The following is a 15,686-nucleotide window of genomic DNA, read 5'->3' as shown; positions in this document are numbered from 1 at the left end:
ACAGATCTGAAGCGCAGAAACACAGCAAGTTTGCCAAGATGAATGACCGTTTGCTCAGGTTAATATAACAATACACTTCGCAAGTACCATCGTAAAACATTTGCATAGCTTGTTTTAATGTGTTTGGGAAAATTTGCGGTCACAGTTTGAAAAAACTGCCCCAACATGGAAACTTTTACCTAGGTGGTCCCATTCTGTTGATACCAATTGTTTACTAAGCCCCGCTAAGGATCACGGTACAGGAAGATGGACAAAAAAGACAAAGTGTCTCATTGCACAACCACATGAGTGCAGTGCCACACACATTCGCCCATGCTTGCGCTCACATCCACACGTAAACACCAAATTGGCATGCGAACCAAAGTCCTCCACACCCATCCCCCTTCTATCATTCTCTCATCCTGACATCTACCTGTCTCCTCCTGCCAATCTCCAGTCCTTGCCCTTGGATGGGGCTGGGTGTGTGTTTACATGACAGATTGGGCCCCAGTAGGAACCATAATTGCATCATTTCATGGATGCGAGTCAGGATTGAAGATCCAAGGCCTTGGAGAGAGTTTCTCTTTTAAGATAATCTGCCATATGCAATATGCTAGAGTGCTTGACAAAGAGAAATTAGTTCTACTAGAGGTAAAGCCGGGAAGATAGAAGGGACCTGTTGACTTGCAGGGTATAACTACTGTACCTTGTGTGCTGGTTTCATTTTTGTTTCCTGAAGTCTTATGGAATAGTTCATCAAAATCTTTTCATTTCTTATTTACTCACCCTCAAGTAATTCCAAAATCCTTTTTTTCTTCTGTGGTGCATAAAAGAAGATATTAGTAGATTTCTTTCAGCAGTATATATATAATGGAAGTCAATGGGGTCCAAAAGCTTTAACATTAAAGAAAGACACAATAATTGCCCAAAAGTAATCAAGAAAACTCCAGTGGTTTAAATTCAAAGTTTTCTGAAGCGATACCATAACTTGGTCATCTGATGTTAGATGTCTTATTATTGCCACATTTGATTTGGGTTTGATGTGATTGGAAAGACAATTACTGCTTACATTTTGCTCTGTTCATCGTTGTAAGTGATCATACTACTTTAATTACACTACTAATGTTTTATAAACTACTTCATATGCTTTTTTTTATGGTGGACAACGTTGTAATCACTGCACTAACAAATACAGCAGACAGATTCATTTAATACCCACTTTTGTATTCCACAAATTTGGAATGACATGAATAACCGATAACAGAATTTTAGTAATTTTAGTATGGTTGAACTTCAAGGAGGTTATTTAAAGAAGACTACCGTTGCATGGTTGCTCAAATTTTGAGGATGCCTTGTGATGCATAGCTTCATCAGTGAGGCTCTCAGGGACTCAGACTTCCTCAGTCATGACCACACACACTTCAGCAGTATAGTCCTCACTGACTCAGTCACATAAATATATGAGGTAATAGAATACTCTGCTAAAGTGTGGGTGTGATAAAAGTAGATGTGTGTGTTCTGTTTAATAGATTAAGTACGGTGTTCGTGGAAGTTCACTGATAAACATATATCCAGTATAGATAAAGTACGTCCCTATCTCTTGTCATTCTCTTATCTAAACCCATTATCTGCCCGATAAGTCTTTATACTGTGTATATGATATTATAAGCGAGTTTTCCAACCATCAGAGTTTTGCAAATATTTAGTATACAGACTCGTCATGTTTATGCTGAGTGCCGGGTTACACTGTTTATGAAATATAGCCAGGCAAAGGCCCTTTGGGGAAGAGAAAGAAAACCATTCCAAATGAAAAGTAATGATTCATGCCACAGATAGTATATAAACTCAAATACACCGCTATCGGCCCTGTTCCCCCAACACAATTTTGATTGGCTTCGAACAACGCACAGACAACTTAGTATTGCGTTACTCTAAATACATTGGGGTGACTATGGTGATGTGGGTGGTCCTCATTCATTATTATAACGACCACTCAACCTGATTGATGTTTGGAGATGGAATTTAATAACGCTATCAACCTACACCGCTCTGTTTGTTAAGTTTCCAGTAAAGATTTGCAGAGGACGGCACCAAACGGGCATTTTCAGAATAATCGTTTTTTTTTGCTGTTGTTGTGGGCATTCCATATAACGCCCTTATTTAAAAAAATAACTTTCATAAGTGCGACGTATTTTGTGACAGAAGTGAATTATAAGTGACTGACATTCCACACTGGATGAACACCGGAAAATTATGAACTAAAGGTCATTGCACACTGAATGTGAAATTTTCACATTAAACAATAAATACAACGTCAAGTTTACGCAATGCCTCTGAAACTTTCGTCCGTCATAAATAATTTTGGGATCAGATTTGATTTTCTGCATTTTTGTATCCCTAGCAAGCATGCTGATAGCAAAGAATGATGGATATGGAAAAAAAAAACGCATACGCAAAAATTTGACAATGTCTAGCAGTAAAAAAATTTAAATGTAAAATCTAATGCTTTGTTTTTAATGCTAGATTTTCTCCTTTTTCCTTAGTTTAACAGGAAAAATAACAAATATGCATGTTTTGCGAAAATATATAGACACTATAAACTTATATAATATAGATTCATGTAGTAAAACATTTATGAAAAACACCCATGGTGAGTTAGGCTACATCACATATCAAATCAAATTTTAGAGACAAATAATGTAAAGGAGTCATTCATTAAGTTCTCAAACATGCTATACACTTTAATAAACATATTGATATTTATGAGAAGAATCCAAGATAAACCTAGTTATTTACAATAAATGACCATATTTCTTCACATACAACAGTAAAAACATTGTAGACAACTTAAATAACTTTAAGGCGTTACTACTTAAATAATAAAAGAATCAGGGTTACTCTATTCACATGACACCTTCCCAGCAGCTCCAATGCAGGTTTCACATTAAGTGCTATAATTATAGAGTAGATTTACAGCATGGATTCCTTACAGGTAACAAAGAATGTTAAAATGCACTGAACAGAAATTCATAAACATGTGGGGGTTGCTGTTGTTGATGCACTTGTCTTTGGGAGGAATAAGTGATTATATATAATACACCTGTCGATCTCAGAGGGGACTGCAAGCTTTCATTGACAAGAATCACATCAAAAACAGGCTCAATGCCTCAAAGCTGGGTAATATTTATGACCTCACTGATTACAAATTTTTTAAGTTCTAAAGTTGTGATTTAGAATGGATTCTATTTTATTCAGATTTTTTTTTAAAAAGACAACCTATTGGAAAATATCTTTTTGAGTTAGAGTGCATTTTGCCAATTCATCTACTGGATAGCACTCAACCAACAACAATTTGCTCTATAAAGCATCAGTTTTTGAAAGGACACGATTATGGGGTCTTGATGACATCTTAGACTATATTTAATATCCTCTTCTAGTCATTCAAGAGGAGAGCAGGTCGGGGGAAAATAAAACTGGCTCTAAAATTATAGCTTGAGCCTTGTTTTAGAGAAACATCAAATATTCAGAAGGAAAGATCTATGCTTATTTTTTTTTTCTCTGTCAAAGCACTCTTGTATAGTAATAGAACGTTATAGCTTTAAATTAGACTGTTATAGGTGTTTTATCGCCAACAGAACTGTATCTAGTAAAATACTTCAAATGAATTTACAGGCTTAATGCAAAACTGCTCCTCTCCCATATATTATTCCTTAAAAAAATAAACCCTCCTCTATTAAAACAATGGCAAATCTAAGTAGTATGTATCTGTACTATGTGAAATGTACACCAGTCTTGTTCCCTTTTGTATATGACAAAACTGAATATGATTTGGTTTATTAAAAAAAAAAATGGAGAAAATGAGGCATCCTATTGTGAGTCAAAGAATCTGTGAAAAGATTTTAGTATTTGCTAAAATCACCTTACGAGGGTTTCCATATGAAGTAAAAACAAGCTTCTATGTTCAATATCACACAGAAAGAAGATATATGAACATTTTAAAATATGATAAGATATACAATTTGCAATGAAAGCAGCGTGCATGGTCATGAACAACTATTGGAAAATAATATAGCTGATACTGCAACTTTAACCAGAGCAGTTACCTCTTAACCAGTAATCTCCAACTACTGTATTAAATTAACGTAATCAAAGTGACTCTCCAAACATTCGTACAGATTTACATTTCACTTGACGTTTTCCTCTAAATGAAACGCCAATGGGATACAACCAATATTCAGTTTTGCTGGATCCTCATTGAGCGTTTCAGCAATTATATGGATGACATTTGAGCAGATCCGTTACTAAACTGCATGTAAACTGGCATCTAGTCCCATCATAATGATTCTCCAGTTATATACAGGCCCACTGGGTAAGACTAAGTCTGGTTTTGCGGCTGTATTGCCAGCTACTTCCCCTCCTTTTCTTCAGTCAACCTGTGAATCCATGGCAATGATTTTCTTAATGGTGCAGTTCAGTTTGGTAGACTGTCCATCTGACTTTCCTAAATGAGTGTTGCTATTCTTGACTCCCTAAAATCCCAATTAGTCCTGTAGTACAAACCGGTCCCCATGTTGGGATTGGACCGAACATCCGAGTTGGTCTCATGTTGGGCTTCCAGTGCTTTGCGAGTCCACCTGCAGGGACACTTGACTTTAAAGCGAACCAGACTTTACACACCATTACAGCACTAACAACCGGGGAGCCCTGCGTGGGACCTCCAACATGCGACCCCTTCAGCTATATGCCTTGAGGTCCCATTGGCCATCCCGTTATTGTTTTCCATGTGTATTTGTGCATAGGGGTGGGAGTGCAGATGGTGTAGGGGAGCATGGAGATCAAAGCCTGTGGCTCATGAAACAGTGGTGGGAGAGGAGGATCAGGTGAGGGGCAGTTGGAGATTGGGGATGGTGTCCTGAAGGCAAACTATTGAAAGGCCTTCCAACCAGTGAAGAGCGTGTTATCAACCTGCCCTGCTTTTTATACAATATAACTGGTGAGGTCCAGCAGGTAAGACGTCATGTCAATGATGTGCTCCAAGATGCTGTCTTTCTCGCCGTCCCCTCGTGTCCCTCGCTCTCCTTTCTCGCACTGGCTGCCAGAGAAACCTTCCTTGCAGAGACACTTGTTGGGCTCCATGCAGACCCCGCCGTTGCGACAGGCCGGTTCACATTTGGCTGCGAATGACAAACATAGAAGCCATTAAAAAAGGTTGGAAGTTTGACCAACATTAACACAGATGAAGTACTCCGATTAGCTCCGTACCTCGTAAACAGAAGGGGCCGTCCCAACCAGAACTGCAGCAGCACTTGCCGGTTGGTGTACAGTGGCCATTCTTGCATTCACGGGAGCAAGGGGTGCTTAGCATCTCTAGATCCTCTACTGGACGTCTGCACTCCTTAGGGACCTGTGGTCTGCATGAGTCACAGAGCATTGATGGTCAACTAAAGGTCTGCTTTTCTCACCCTACACTCGGACATATTTTCCCTTGCAGATCACTAAACTAAACTAAACACTTGCCAAGCATGCAAATGTGTATTAATCAGTGAAGAATTTCATAAACAAGCTTACATTTGGAAAACTTGTTTAGAAACAAAGAGTCGTTATATCATGGGATGGTCACGCTAACTTTTGAAATATTGACTGCATCTCATTTTAGAGGCTGCATCATTTGTTGGCTGCATGCATCATCAATGATGTCTCATTTAGAAAAAGTAACCGTAATAAAACCATTATTCCTTGTGAAATACTATCTTTGCACTCTATTGGTTACTTTTCTTAAATTAGATTATCTAAATTACATATGTGATTGACAAATACAATGCAGCCTTTGAAATGAGATGCACCAATGGAGTGGAGGCTTAATTCGCAAAGATAAAGATGGACAACACATATTAGTAACATGCCGATATTAAAGATCATTGACATGTTTCTTCAAAATTAAAACTATTAAACAAAGCAATTTCATTTTTAATACTGTAAGTGCTTTAAATACATTATATGCGAAGCCCAAATTGAGCAGAATTGTAATATTTGTGAATCCCTACACAAAGACTAACATATATTTGTCTCAGACACTTTCTTAACAGTCACCTCATATTTTATTACTGTAAAATACTGTATTTTATTTACTTACAGTCACTTGTTTATGTGATGCATATGCTGATCTAATGTTGTTTCTCAGACACATTATACAAAATAATCAGGTTTTTAAGAGTACAAGCAAATATTGAATTTACTTATAGTTACTTATATTACAATTTAAAGTATTTAAAAACAATGAACTGAGAAAATGTAATGTACTGTAAAATTTGTGTTATACCGCAGCTTAATAAGCTTATAAGCAACACATTCATTTACATTTCAACTGGCAGTTCATCTATTACAAAAGTTCTGTAAATGTGAAAAGATGATACTTTTTATATGAATTTAAATCGAACAGACTGAAAAGACAGAATTACCGATTTCATTAGTTTCACATGTTTGTGAATTACATAATTCTCACCTACACCCTTACAAGACACCACGCCTACATTAAACTGTGTGGGAATTTCCGACACTATGAACAGTCTGTGTGTAATACCTACAATAACACATCAAAATGCAGGCTCTGTGTGGCAAAATCTGGAAACAATAATGCTTTTGTGTGTAATGGATTTCAAATGCAAAACCTCAGTGTCAAACTAAGTGGTTTGTGATGAACCTGTCCTGAAGTTCAGCTCTCCAAACATTCTTATGCCTCACTCAGCTAAACACACTGCTTAATGAGCCAGGCAAATCTCTTCAAGGCTGTCTATTAGTGAGCAGCAGGGCTGTTGACATACCCAACAGGCTAGCACACACACAAACACACTGTAATTGGACTCCAGTGAAGCAGTAACTGTATGGGAAACAGGCTGGAGAGCTCTTGGTGAGTTCACATCCTGTGTATCTCACTAGAGGTGGCGTATGGGAAAGTTAGGTGGCCAATGATTCTGTGCTTAATAATGAGGGTTGTGGAAAGAATGGAGGTGGGATCTGAGGATTTAAAGCTGAAGTGTGTAATTTTTCCTATGTTAAAATATGTTTAATGTGGAGAGACTAGTAAGAAGGTATCCATTTTAAGCTTGACTTTTATGAAGCGTGAACATAGTGTGGGCTTAGGCAACACTAGGGACAAGCAATAGCGTGAAATTATGATTTTTTCCCCCCTAAAGTCTTACGTATAACTGACAAATATCAACACTTCAGTTGACATCTCATTACCAGTCTACTGGTCTACAGGGAACTAACTGCATCCGGTTAGCTTCTAATTTCCTAAACACATATCATTGCTCTTATCTTTTATCTTAATTAGTATTTGCATGTGTCTTTTATCAACCCTTTTTTTCAATCTTAATTTCTTGTAATTAGTTGTATATTAGTTGGATTACTAGATCACTATCTATCACAACTTGGGTTTCACTGGGACTATCATGATACATGAAATATGGAATAAATACATATTATATATCTGTAGTATATCAGTGGCATACATTAGTGTTCTGTTAGGAGACAAAGTCCTAACATTTTTTTTTTAATTAAATGTAAATTCATGTTCCAGTCATGTTTTCTTGGTTAAATAAACATTGCTTACCCTACCAGAATAAAAAAAAAATATATATTTTTTTACATTATTGGGTATTCTGTTTATTAAAACTAAGTATAAATCTCATCAGTTTATTATTTTTGAGCAGTTTACATGATTTCACTTTATTTGAATTGTCCCATTACCCGTGTTTTTCCGGAATCGCAGTGTGAAAGGGGCTTAAGTAGAGAGATAACTAGATAGATGAGTAGAGCGTTAGGGTTAGATTAAGTTGACATACATTTGCAAAGTTACTTATAGTCAGCTGAATGTCTGTTGAGACACCATCACAATTAAGAGTTAGCAGATATTAAGCAGACAACAGTCTACTAATACTCTCATGAGAGTTTGTTGACATGTAGGTGCAAAGTTGGCCTATTGTCAACAAAATGCTCAAAAGGGACGCAGAGCACGCACCAACAGGGAGGGATTTATTGCATGAACCAATCACAGCTGGTCATAACCAGTATATCCAATCATATTGCAAGGCACTGACTCATCTCCTGTGACATCCCCCTATTCCTTCTCAATTACACCTCACTAAACTCACCACATGTTTAAGGGTGTCTGTTAAAACTCAGTGGGCTCAGGGGAGGCGAGTTATGCACAGTTGTTTCTAAAGAGCTGGCAGGGATGCTTACCTCTCAGTTATGACAAGGGTTTTCCAATTAAGTCTTATTATGTCAGTGTTTGTTGAAATTTGACCAACTGATGTTCATTTGGTAAAAACATCAGGTTTAACACAGCAATTGACAATCGTTGGATGTTGGTGCTAGTCAGCACTGTGCGAACCAACCTTGGCAGAGTCTATGTAAGCGAGTGGGATGTTGGACCTCTGAGTACCACTGACAGCTTCAGTGACTGATGGCAGGAATAGGGTGGTAACAAGGGAATTGGGGCAGGATGTGCTGGGGGGTCTATTGGGGGTGCAGTTCCCATGCTCCCCTCAACCGCTTTCAGCACCCATATCAGGTCTCCCTTGTTTCTCATCCACATTTAGGTTTTTTTTGTGTGTGTTGTTGTGACAGGCTGTTACGTTGTTAAAAAAAATCTAGAGAGAGACAGAAAAGATGAGGGAGAGAAAGAAATAGAGATGGATAGTGAAAAAGGAAAACAGTGAGGGAGGGAAAGGAGAGAAAGAGGCGCTCCCCAGAGGATTGGACTAACACTGTTAATGACGTTGGGGTCAGCGGCGCTACTAAACAGTTTGTATTACTGGCAGGGTGGCCGTGAAAACAACACCTGCTGCAGTGGCACTTGACAAAGACAGCTGGGTCAACAGGCACTGTGGGAATGTATCAGCTCTGTGAGGCCACTTGCATAAAACACAGACTGATAAATGAAAAGAACGCCCCAGCTTATTAGTTTAAGACTGTCCTGTAGCCTGAATGGGAGGTTCAACACATCAGCAGCACAACTTCTCTTTTTGTCCATCCAAGGACTGTTTGGCACAACATGCCAGCCATGATCCCAGGTCCCGTTCTACACTATCTACCTAGACCGAAATCATAAACTGGAATTGAGAAATTAAAGGTTTGGGTTTTTTTAATTCTAGAAATGTGTGGAATTCAGCAGAATCAATTTAGAGGTATTAAACAGTGCAAGACACTTATTGGTAGTCGAAAACATAATTATTACGCCAAAATATTTCATAAATGGGGTGGGGGACTTGTACAACTTGATGAATGATGGGTGGTCCAATTCTGTGGAAATCTGTGGTGCTTTCTTTGGAATTGCAGAATGGGTAATGACTCCAGTAGCTACGAGCTTTTCTTAAGGAGACAGTTTAAAATCTCTTGGCTTAACTGTTTCTTACTATCAAAGCCAACAAGTTGAGTTATTAGATGAAAGTAAGCGCATGGGTAGAGGAGTGAAGGGTTGAGGGGTGTTCAACGAACACAGCATAAAAAGCCTTCATCAAGGCACTCTGTGTGACTCTTCTGTCCTTTTTGTCATCTCTCTCTTTTGTTGGTACCTCTTTGTGGTTATATTGTATCAAAAAATTTACTGTGTATTGTAGCTGTAGGCCATTCAGTACCACCCCTAAGGGTCTTTGTCAAGGGGAGGAACACGGTTGTGAGTAGAAGAGATTTAGGAGAGACCGTGAAATAAAGGGGACTTGTGAGAGATATATCCTGCTCTTGACACACACACTTAAGCCTAAAGGAATTTGTTACCTCTATATTGATACAGAAAAGTGCATCTAAAGAACCTATTTGACACAGTCAGACAAAAAAATCTAAAGTCATGGGAGATGCACTGATATTGGTTTTCTTTCTGACTTGAGCCCCTTTCACACTGCACGTCGGACCCGGCAAATTGCCGGAACATTACCGGGTCGCATTCTGTGTGAAAGCAAAAACTTCCCGGGATTGATTCCGGCATTGAACCCGGGTCGAGGACCTAGTAACAGCGGGATGAGCGCTGTGTGAATAAAAGCCAGATCTAATGCTAGACGCATCTAGTGATAACGCACGTTATCGCGCGACTCTTTTACCCGCTGTTTTGAAGGAAGATCAACGTTCGCGATAAAAAAATATGTGCAAACTGTAATGAAGCAGAGATCACTTAGTTCCTCACTTTCCGCGCTGACGCCGAGATCGTTTTCTTGCTTCAGTGAAAGTATAACGTGCCTAACGTTTTTGTCTCGTACATTACACGTCACGCCCTGATGTCACGTGTCATTACGGGACCTTTACGGGTTGTGTGTGAAAGCACGCACATATCCCGGGTCATCACTGGCAGTGTGAAAGTACAAAATCTAGCGACCCGGGAGCAATTTGCCGGAATCGCAATGTGAAAGGGGCTATATTCTCAGGTCTGTGGTTCTAAAATGAATAAAGGTCTTTTCAGATATCACTCAAGTAAGACTCAAACAAAACTCAACATCTATTTTGGTGAAGAAACAATGAAATGTGTTCTTCTAACATTCCTTGGTTTCTACTGAAATGTTGAGATGTTGTCATTCAGCTGTATCAGAACGGACTGTATCTGCCAAAAGACTCGCTATGAAGTTTTCATTTTTTGTAGCTTCTGGGCTAAATTTAGCTTACAACGAGTATGCCTACTCAGATAACAAACATTTCAACATTTCAACATTTCATATACTGGACCAGTAAAAAATAAATAAATAAATAAAACTAAGGATGTGCGTCAGTTTCTATTTAATATTACAGAAAAACCAAATTATATTTAGTTCACTTACTGGCATCTTTTTACAGTTATTGCCCCCAGCCAATAAACAATCCTACAGTCTCTAGCTTGTCCACACTGGACATCGATACGTGTATATTTCAGTGTGCGGTGCCTTATTTGTTATTCTACATTAGCAGACTGCAAAACAAACTCAGATGTGTGCAGTCATCATGGTGAGGTTTACTGCAACATCTCAAACATTTGACTTTCATTTGATATGATATTCTATGATATATTTTATGCTTTCTGCCCTACCCCACAGTTCCACAACCCTAAAACACAATGTGGCAGATCGTATTCCAAACACAAAGTAGGTATTTTGAAGCCCTCGGCCCTAGCCAGAACGCAAAGGTTAAAAGGTACAGAAAAGATGTAAATGTAGATACTAGAAATGTAAATGTTGGACCACACTTGACAGTGCTAGTCACTCAGAAATGTTACATCACCTCTTTTATTTGGTAATTAGATCACAAAAAGTGACATGATATATAAAACAGTGAACCCAACACCACAGGTCCAACAGACTAAACAACTCCAATCAATGTTGGAAAGAATTGTTCTTTGGAAAAATGCGGTAATGCCAGAAAACATAAATAAAGTACGTTTGAGGGGCCTTGTTTAGGAGACTCGTAGAAACATCTGTGATAATTAATAGCATTAGACTTGGGTGGCACTGTCGTCACCTGGGTATACAGAGCCTCACAAAAATATTCAGACGTTCAAGCAATTTTCTCTCAATCCTTGATCAAATCCTGAATACAAATATTGGTTCCTTTGATACTGTGATATCTGCATTTCATAGTTTACATTCTGATTCGATACATATTGTTTTGTTTTTTTAAAAGTCACTTTTTTACAGTAATGACAACGTCTATTTATTTATTAAATGCGACAGTCCAGACAGTTTTGCTCCTGGTTTCAGTATGGACATAAAAAATATTTGAACTGAGATCAGTCTTTGATTAGGTCATTGTAGGGCACTGACAATTTTGTTTTTGGAATTTCTGTAAATAGTGTTGATACATATTCTTTTTTTATTCTAACAAGATTAGCCATTTCCTGTTGATGAAACATAGCCCCTATGATGCGTTCACCAAAATACTTCACTGCAGGTATAGCGTACACTAAGATGTGGGCAGTGTTAGATTTGCACCACACATATTGCTTTGAATCTAGGCTTTATCTGGAGTACAACTGCAACAGGGCCACTACTAAAGCAAACTTCAGATGTACCGTCACATGGTCCCCTATACCTACCAGTGTTACAAAGAACTCTTATCTTATAATTGACTTGTGCACCTCTATGTAAGTCTTAGAAATTGAACTTTGTAGCTTTTCAAAATGATCATAAGCCTTTCTGCTTCTTGTTTGGAAGGAGAGTTTTGAGGAACAACCTAGCCAGTGTCTGGGTGGCTTCCACATCCAGATAATTGAACCTCTTGGATAATCACTTGTTTTGTACTTTTCCCTGGAACACTTGTATTTTTCATTTTCACAGCCTTCAGTCCTCACTTAAAAAAAGGATGCATAATATTATAAATGTTTTTTTTTTTTTTTTTTTTTTTTCAGAATATGGAGATTTCATTTTTTCATGAAATACAATTCCTCAGAGGCATGCGACTTTATAAACTGAGAGTTGATACTATTGCAAGGTGGATTTATTAAATGTGAGATTTAATACAACAAGACATTTCTTTGACATATCGCAGACTAAATAAGCACATTTTAGGTGTAATTTCCACTTGCATGCAAGATTATGAAAATTGGTTAGGATCTGAAACATTTTGATTGCAAATAATAAAGATTTTGATCATTTCACCTGATTATTGAGGGTCATTTATATAGCTCTCATGGTGTAAAAAGGTCCAGTAAAAGGACTCTGAATAGTGTAGAAAGCACAAAAACAAGTTTCATGAGGGATTGGTTTGAATTAGAGACTTGACAGATCTGCCTGTGCCTATTGTAATGCCCTTTTTTTCTGATATATTTGATCTATTTAAAATGCAAACACTTTTGGCAGTTGTTACGTGGGAATTCATATGCTCATTTCTAATAGCTGATATGCCTTTCATTTGTACTCGGCTTAGTGAGAACGACATATTTTCAAGATCTATCGTAAAAGTGGCTTTTAGTGGCGTAAAACACACGGGTTAAATTACGCCATATTGAAAAAAGCCCACAAGCATACAGAAATGATTAAATCCTTTAACCAACTCCATTCAGATGCTGAATCTCTCGCCCTGAACTCGTGCACATATGTCAATTGGATACATTTTGTTCAGCCATAGATTCACCAGCATATGAACGTAATCAAGGTTCTCATGGAAAACATTCCCTCTCTTGAAGACAGGTGTGTAAGTCCTGCCAAAGCAGGGAAAACACCCAACCAATGACCACACAGGTTTGCTAGTTAACCAACGCTGTGTCCAAGCCACCTCGCCTGTGTTGGTGTTAGAAACACGTTACACTAACATTTGGAAATGCTATGCTTGCTCTCCAATTATGGCCGAGGTTTGAGTTGGCTAACCCCAGCAGTTGTGTGATGATTTGTTTAAGGGAAGCTAGAGACCTTGTGCGTGTCTGTGAGCGAAACGAGTAGTGCTTCAACAAGATAATTCACAAACAAATGATCATTCTGTCATCATTAACTCGCCCACAAAAGAAAGATGTATTGTAAAACGTCTGCGTGTTTTCCAGTCAACAAATGTTGTTTTGGACCCCATTGATATTCATTGCATGAACAAATACAGTTGTAACATTCTTCAAAATAACCGTCTCTCTCTTGGTATGAACTAACCACGCAGATGTTTAAACCATTGCATGTAAGACGAATACGGGGGGATGTTTTGTAAAGCGGAATAAAAATGGAATTAATTACGCGAGTTTCAATATTAGCATTGCTCAGCAGTAACATCACATATTTCACATGCGAGCAATGAAAATGGAAAAACAGAGAGGCTGTTGCATAAACTCCGTTGTATACAATATGCTGCCCTGTGTATTCGAAGCTCAACACACCTTTTAGGGTCCACCAACTTGTAGAGTTTTCCGTTGTGCGACTGTATCGCCGTGCTTTTGCTCGAAGAGAGGATGTAGACCTCACCTGCAGAGGAAAGAAAACACGTAGGTCTTTCAGGGATCTCATTTGTCTTCACTCACCTTCCTTCCTTCCTACTCTTTGCACTTGACACTGGTGCATGAGAGGGTTTCGAGAGGGGCTCATTAAATCGTCATGCAAGTAATTTAATGAGGAGCAAGCTTGCAGCACTGTGCACAGATTGTAAACATGTGTCAAGAGACTGCCATGTGGGTCTCCAGTACAGCCTTACACTGAATCCCTCTTTTAATTCAGCAACAAATGCTATCTCTCCCTCACAGAGGCCCACTCTTGGCAATGCATGAGATTTATTCTCTGTCACACTTGACCTGGTGTTTGGATTTGAGAGTTTATGTTCCCTGTGATGCACTGAGCTGTGGGGATATTACATGGTGGCAGAAAGTACAGCCTAGCAGGCAGTGAGTGGGCATAACTTTGCTTTGGCAAGGCACTTTTCTGAGGGGCTGGCGTCAAGTTACATAAAAATGACCCCCATTACTATTCCAGTAAGCCAGAAATCAGTTGTTATCGACGTTGAAAGAACAACTTAGGAAATGGAGGAGATTGCGCATGTAAATCCTATATGCTGACGGATTGCGCTGACCTTTGATTTCCAGTTGTACCGTTTGTTAGCAGCAAAAAAGAGGAAGTAATCTGTCAGGAAACTAAAGGAGTACTGTGTCATAGCAAAATGTTCCTTGGAGGAAAGATATTTGAAAATGGGAGGTAGGACAAGGGATTGGTTTTCTTTCTGTTCTGTATCATTCAGAACATTCTTGGATTCGGGAGCCAGTTTTTTCTCCTTCCTGTGACTACGGTATACACATTTTAATGTAAAACAATTGCTTCATTAGACCTTGTCCAAACTTCTTTTTTTTTGTGTGTTAGTCCTTTTGAGAAATGTCTGTAGTTACATTACTGTTCAAATGATCAGTGGACTGTTATGCTTACGAAGGCTGCATTTATTTGATCAGAATACTATAAAAACAGAAATATTGTGAAATATAATTAGAACTGATTAAAATAAGAATTTTGCATTTTAATATTTTTTTTTATTATATATATTAATATATGTGTATTCTAGTTTTTGGAAGTCATTCTAATATGCTTATTATTATCTATGCTAATGTTTGTGGAACACTTTTTTCAGGATTCTTTGATGAATGGAAAATACAAAAGGACAGCATTTATTTGAAATGTATTTTTTTGTAGTGATGTAAATGTCTTTACTGTCACTCTTGATCAATTTAATGCATCCTTGCTGAATAAACGTATAAATTTCTTGAACAATGTATCTTCCGCATAATATAATTATGAACTTGACAGAACCATGAATAAAGGATTTGACAGAAGCACACAAAATGTGTGGTGAAACGAACACACATAAAGCTTTTTGAGAGCCTACTGACCTAATTCATCTTCGCCAAATCCCAGGATGTGGCCGACCAGTGAGGAACCACAGGAACTGCTCGTACCAAGACAAAGAGGCTTCTCTTGCCACGACCTGTCTTCTGAAGGCCTCTGCAGAATTCTGAAGTTCCTGTAACGATCATAAAGTCAGCGGTTAAAAATGTCATTGCTGTCTACCCAGCAGACTTGAGCGAACATCTTTAGTTTTTACAAAAAATAAAACACCAGGCATAATTTACTGCTTTGGATTTCCAGGAACAATTTACTTTCTACAGTTTATCTAACTGTTGACAAAAAAGGCATGTTGATAGTGAGGATGAATTATAAACTTGCGGAAAGTGAGAAAAACATATACCAGCGGCCCATTGACCTGGCAGGAAAACTGCTATCAATTTACCCTGA

At 38.2% G+C, this 15,686-nt stretch overlaps 1 protein-coding gene across 1 annotated transcript in view; it reads right to left on the bottom strand.

The window, feature by feature from the left end:
• Positions 1-2,694: 2,694 nt before the first annotated feature.
• The window catches only part of hhip (hedgehog interacting protein), a 33,048-nt gene continuing 20,056 nt past the window's right edge, over positions 2,695-15,686 (bottom strand). Inside the window, exons 10-13 of the mRNA XM_052545632.1 lie at positions 15,284-15,414; positions 13,796-13,880; positions 5,242-5,390; positions 2,695-5,153 (exon numbers count right to left, since the gene is read on the bottom strand). Of these exons, the coding sequence (XP_052401592.1) occupies positions 4,957-5,153; positions 5,242-5,390; positions 13,796-13,880; positions 15,284-15,414 (562 nt within the window). The 3' untranslated portion in view covers positions 2,695-4,956. The remainder of the gene's footprint in view (positions 5,154-5,241; positions 5,391-13,795; positions 13,881-15,283; positions 15,415-15,686) is intronic.

The sequence above is a fragment of the Carassius gibelio genome, chromosome B1 (assembly GCF_023724105.1).
Source record: "Carassius gibelio isolate Cgi1373 ecotype wild population from Czech Republic chromosome B1, carGib1.2-hapl.c, whole genome shotgun sequence".
In the NCBI taxonomy this organism is placed as follows: Eukaryota; Metazoa; Chordata; class Actinopteri; order Cypriniformes; family Cyprinidae; genus Carassius; species Carassius gibelio.
The sequence above is the reverse complement of the archived record's forward strand: the minus strand, read 5'-3'. Positions and strand labels throughout refer to the sequence as shown.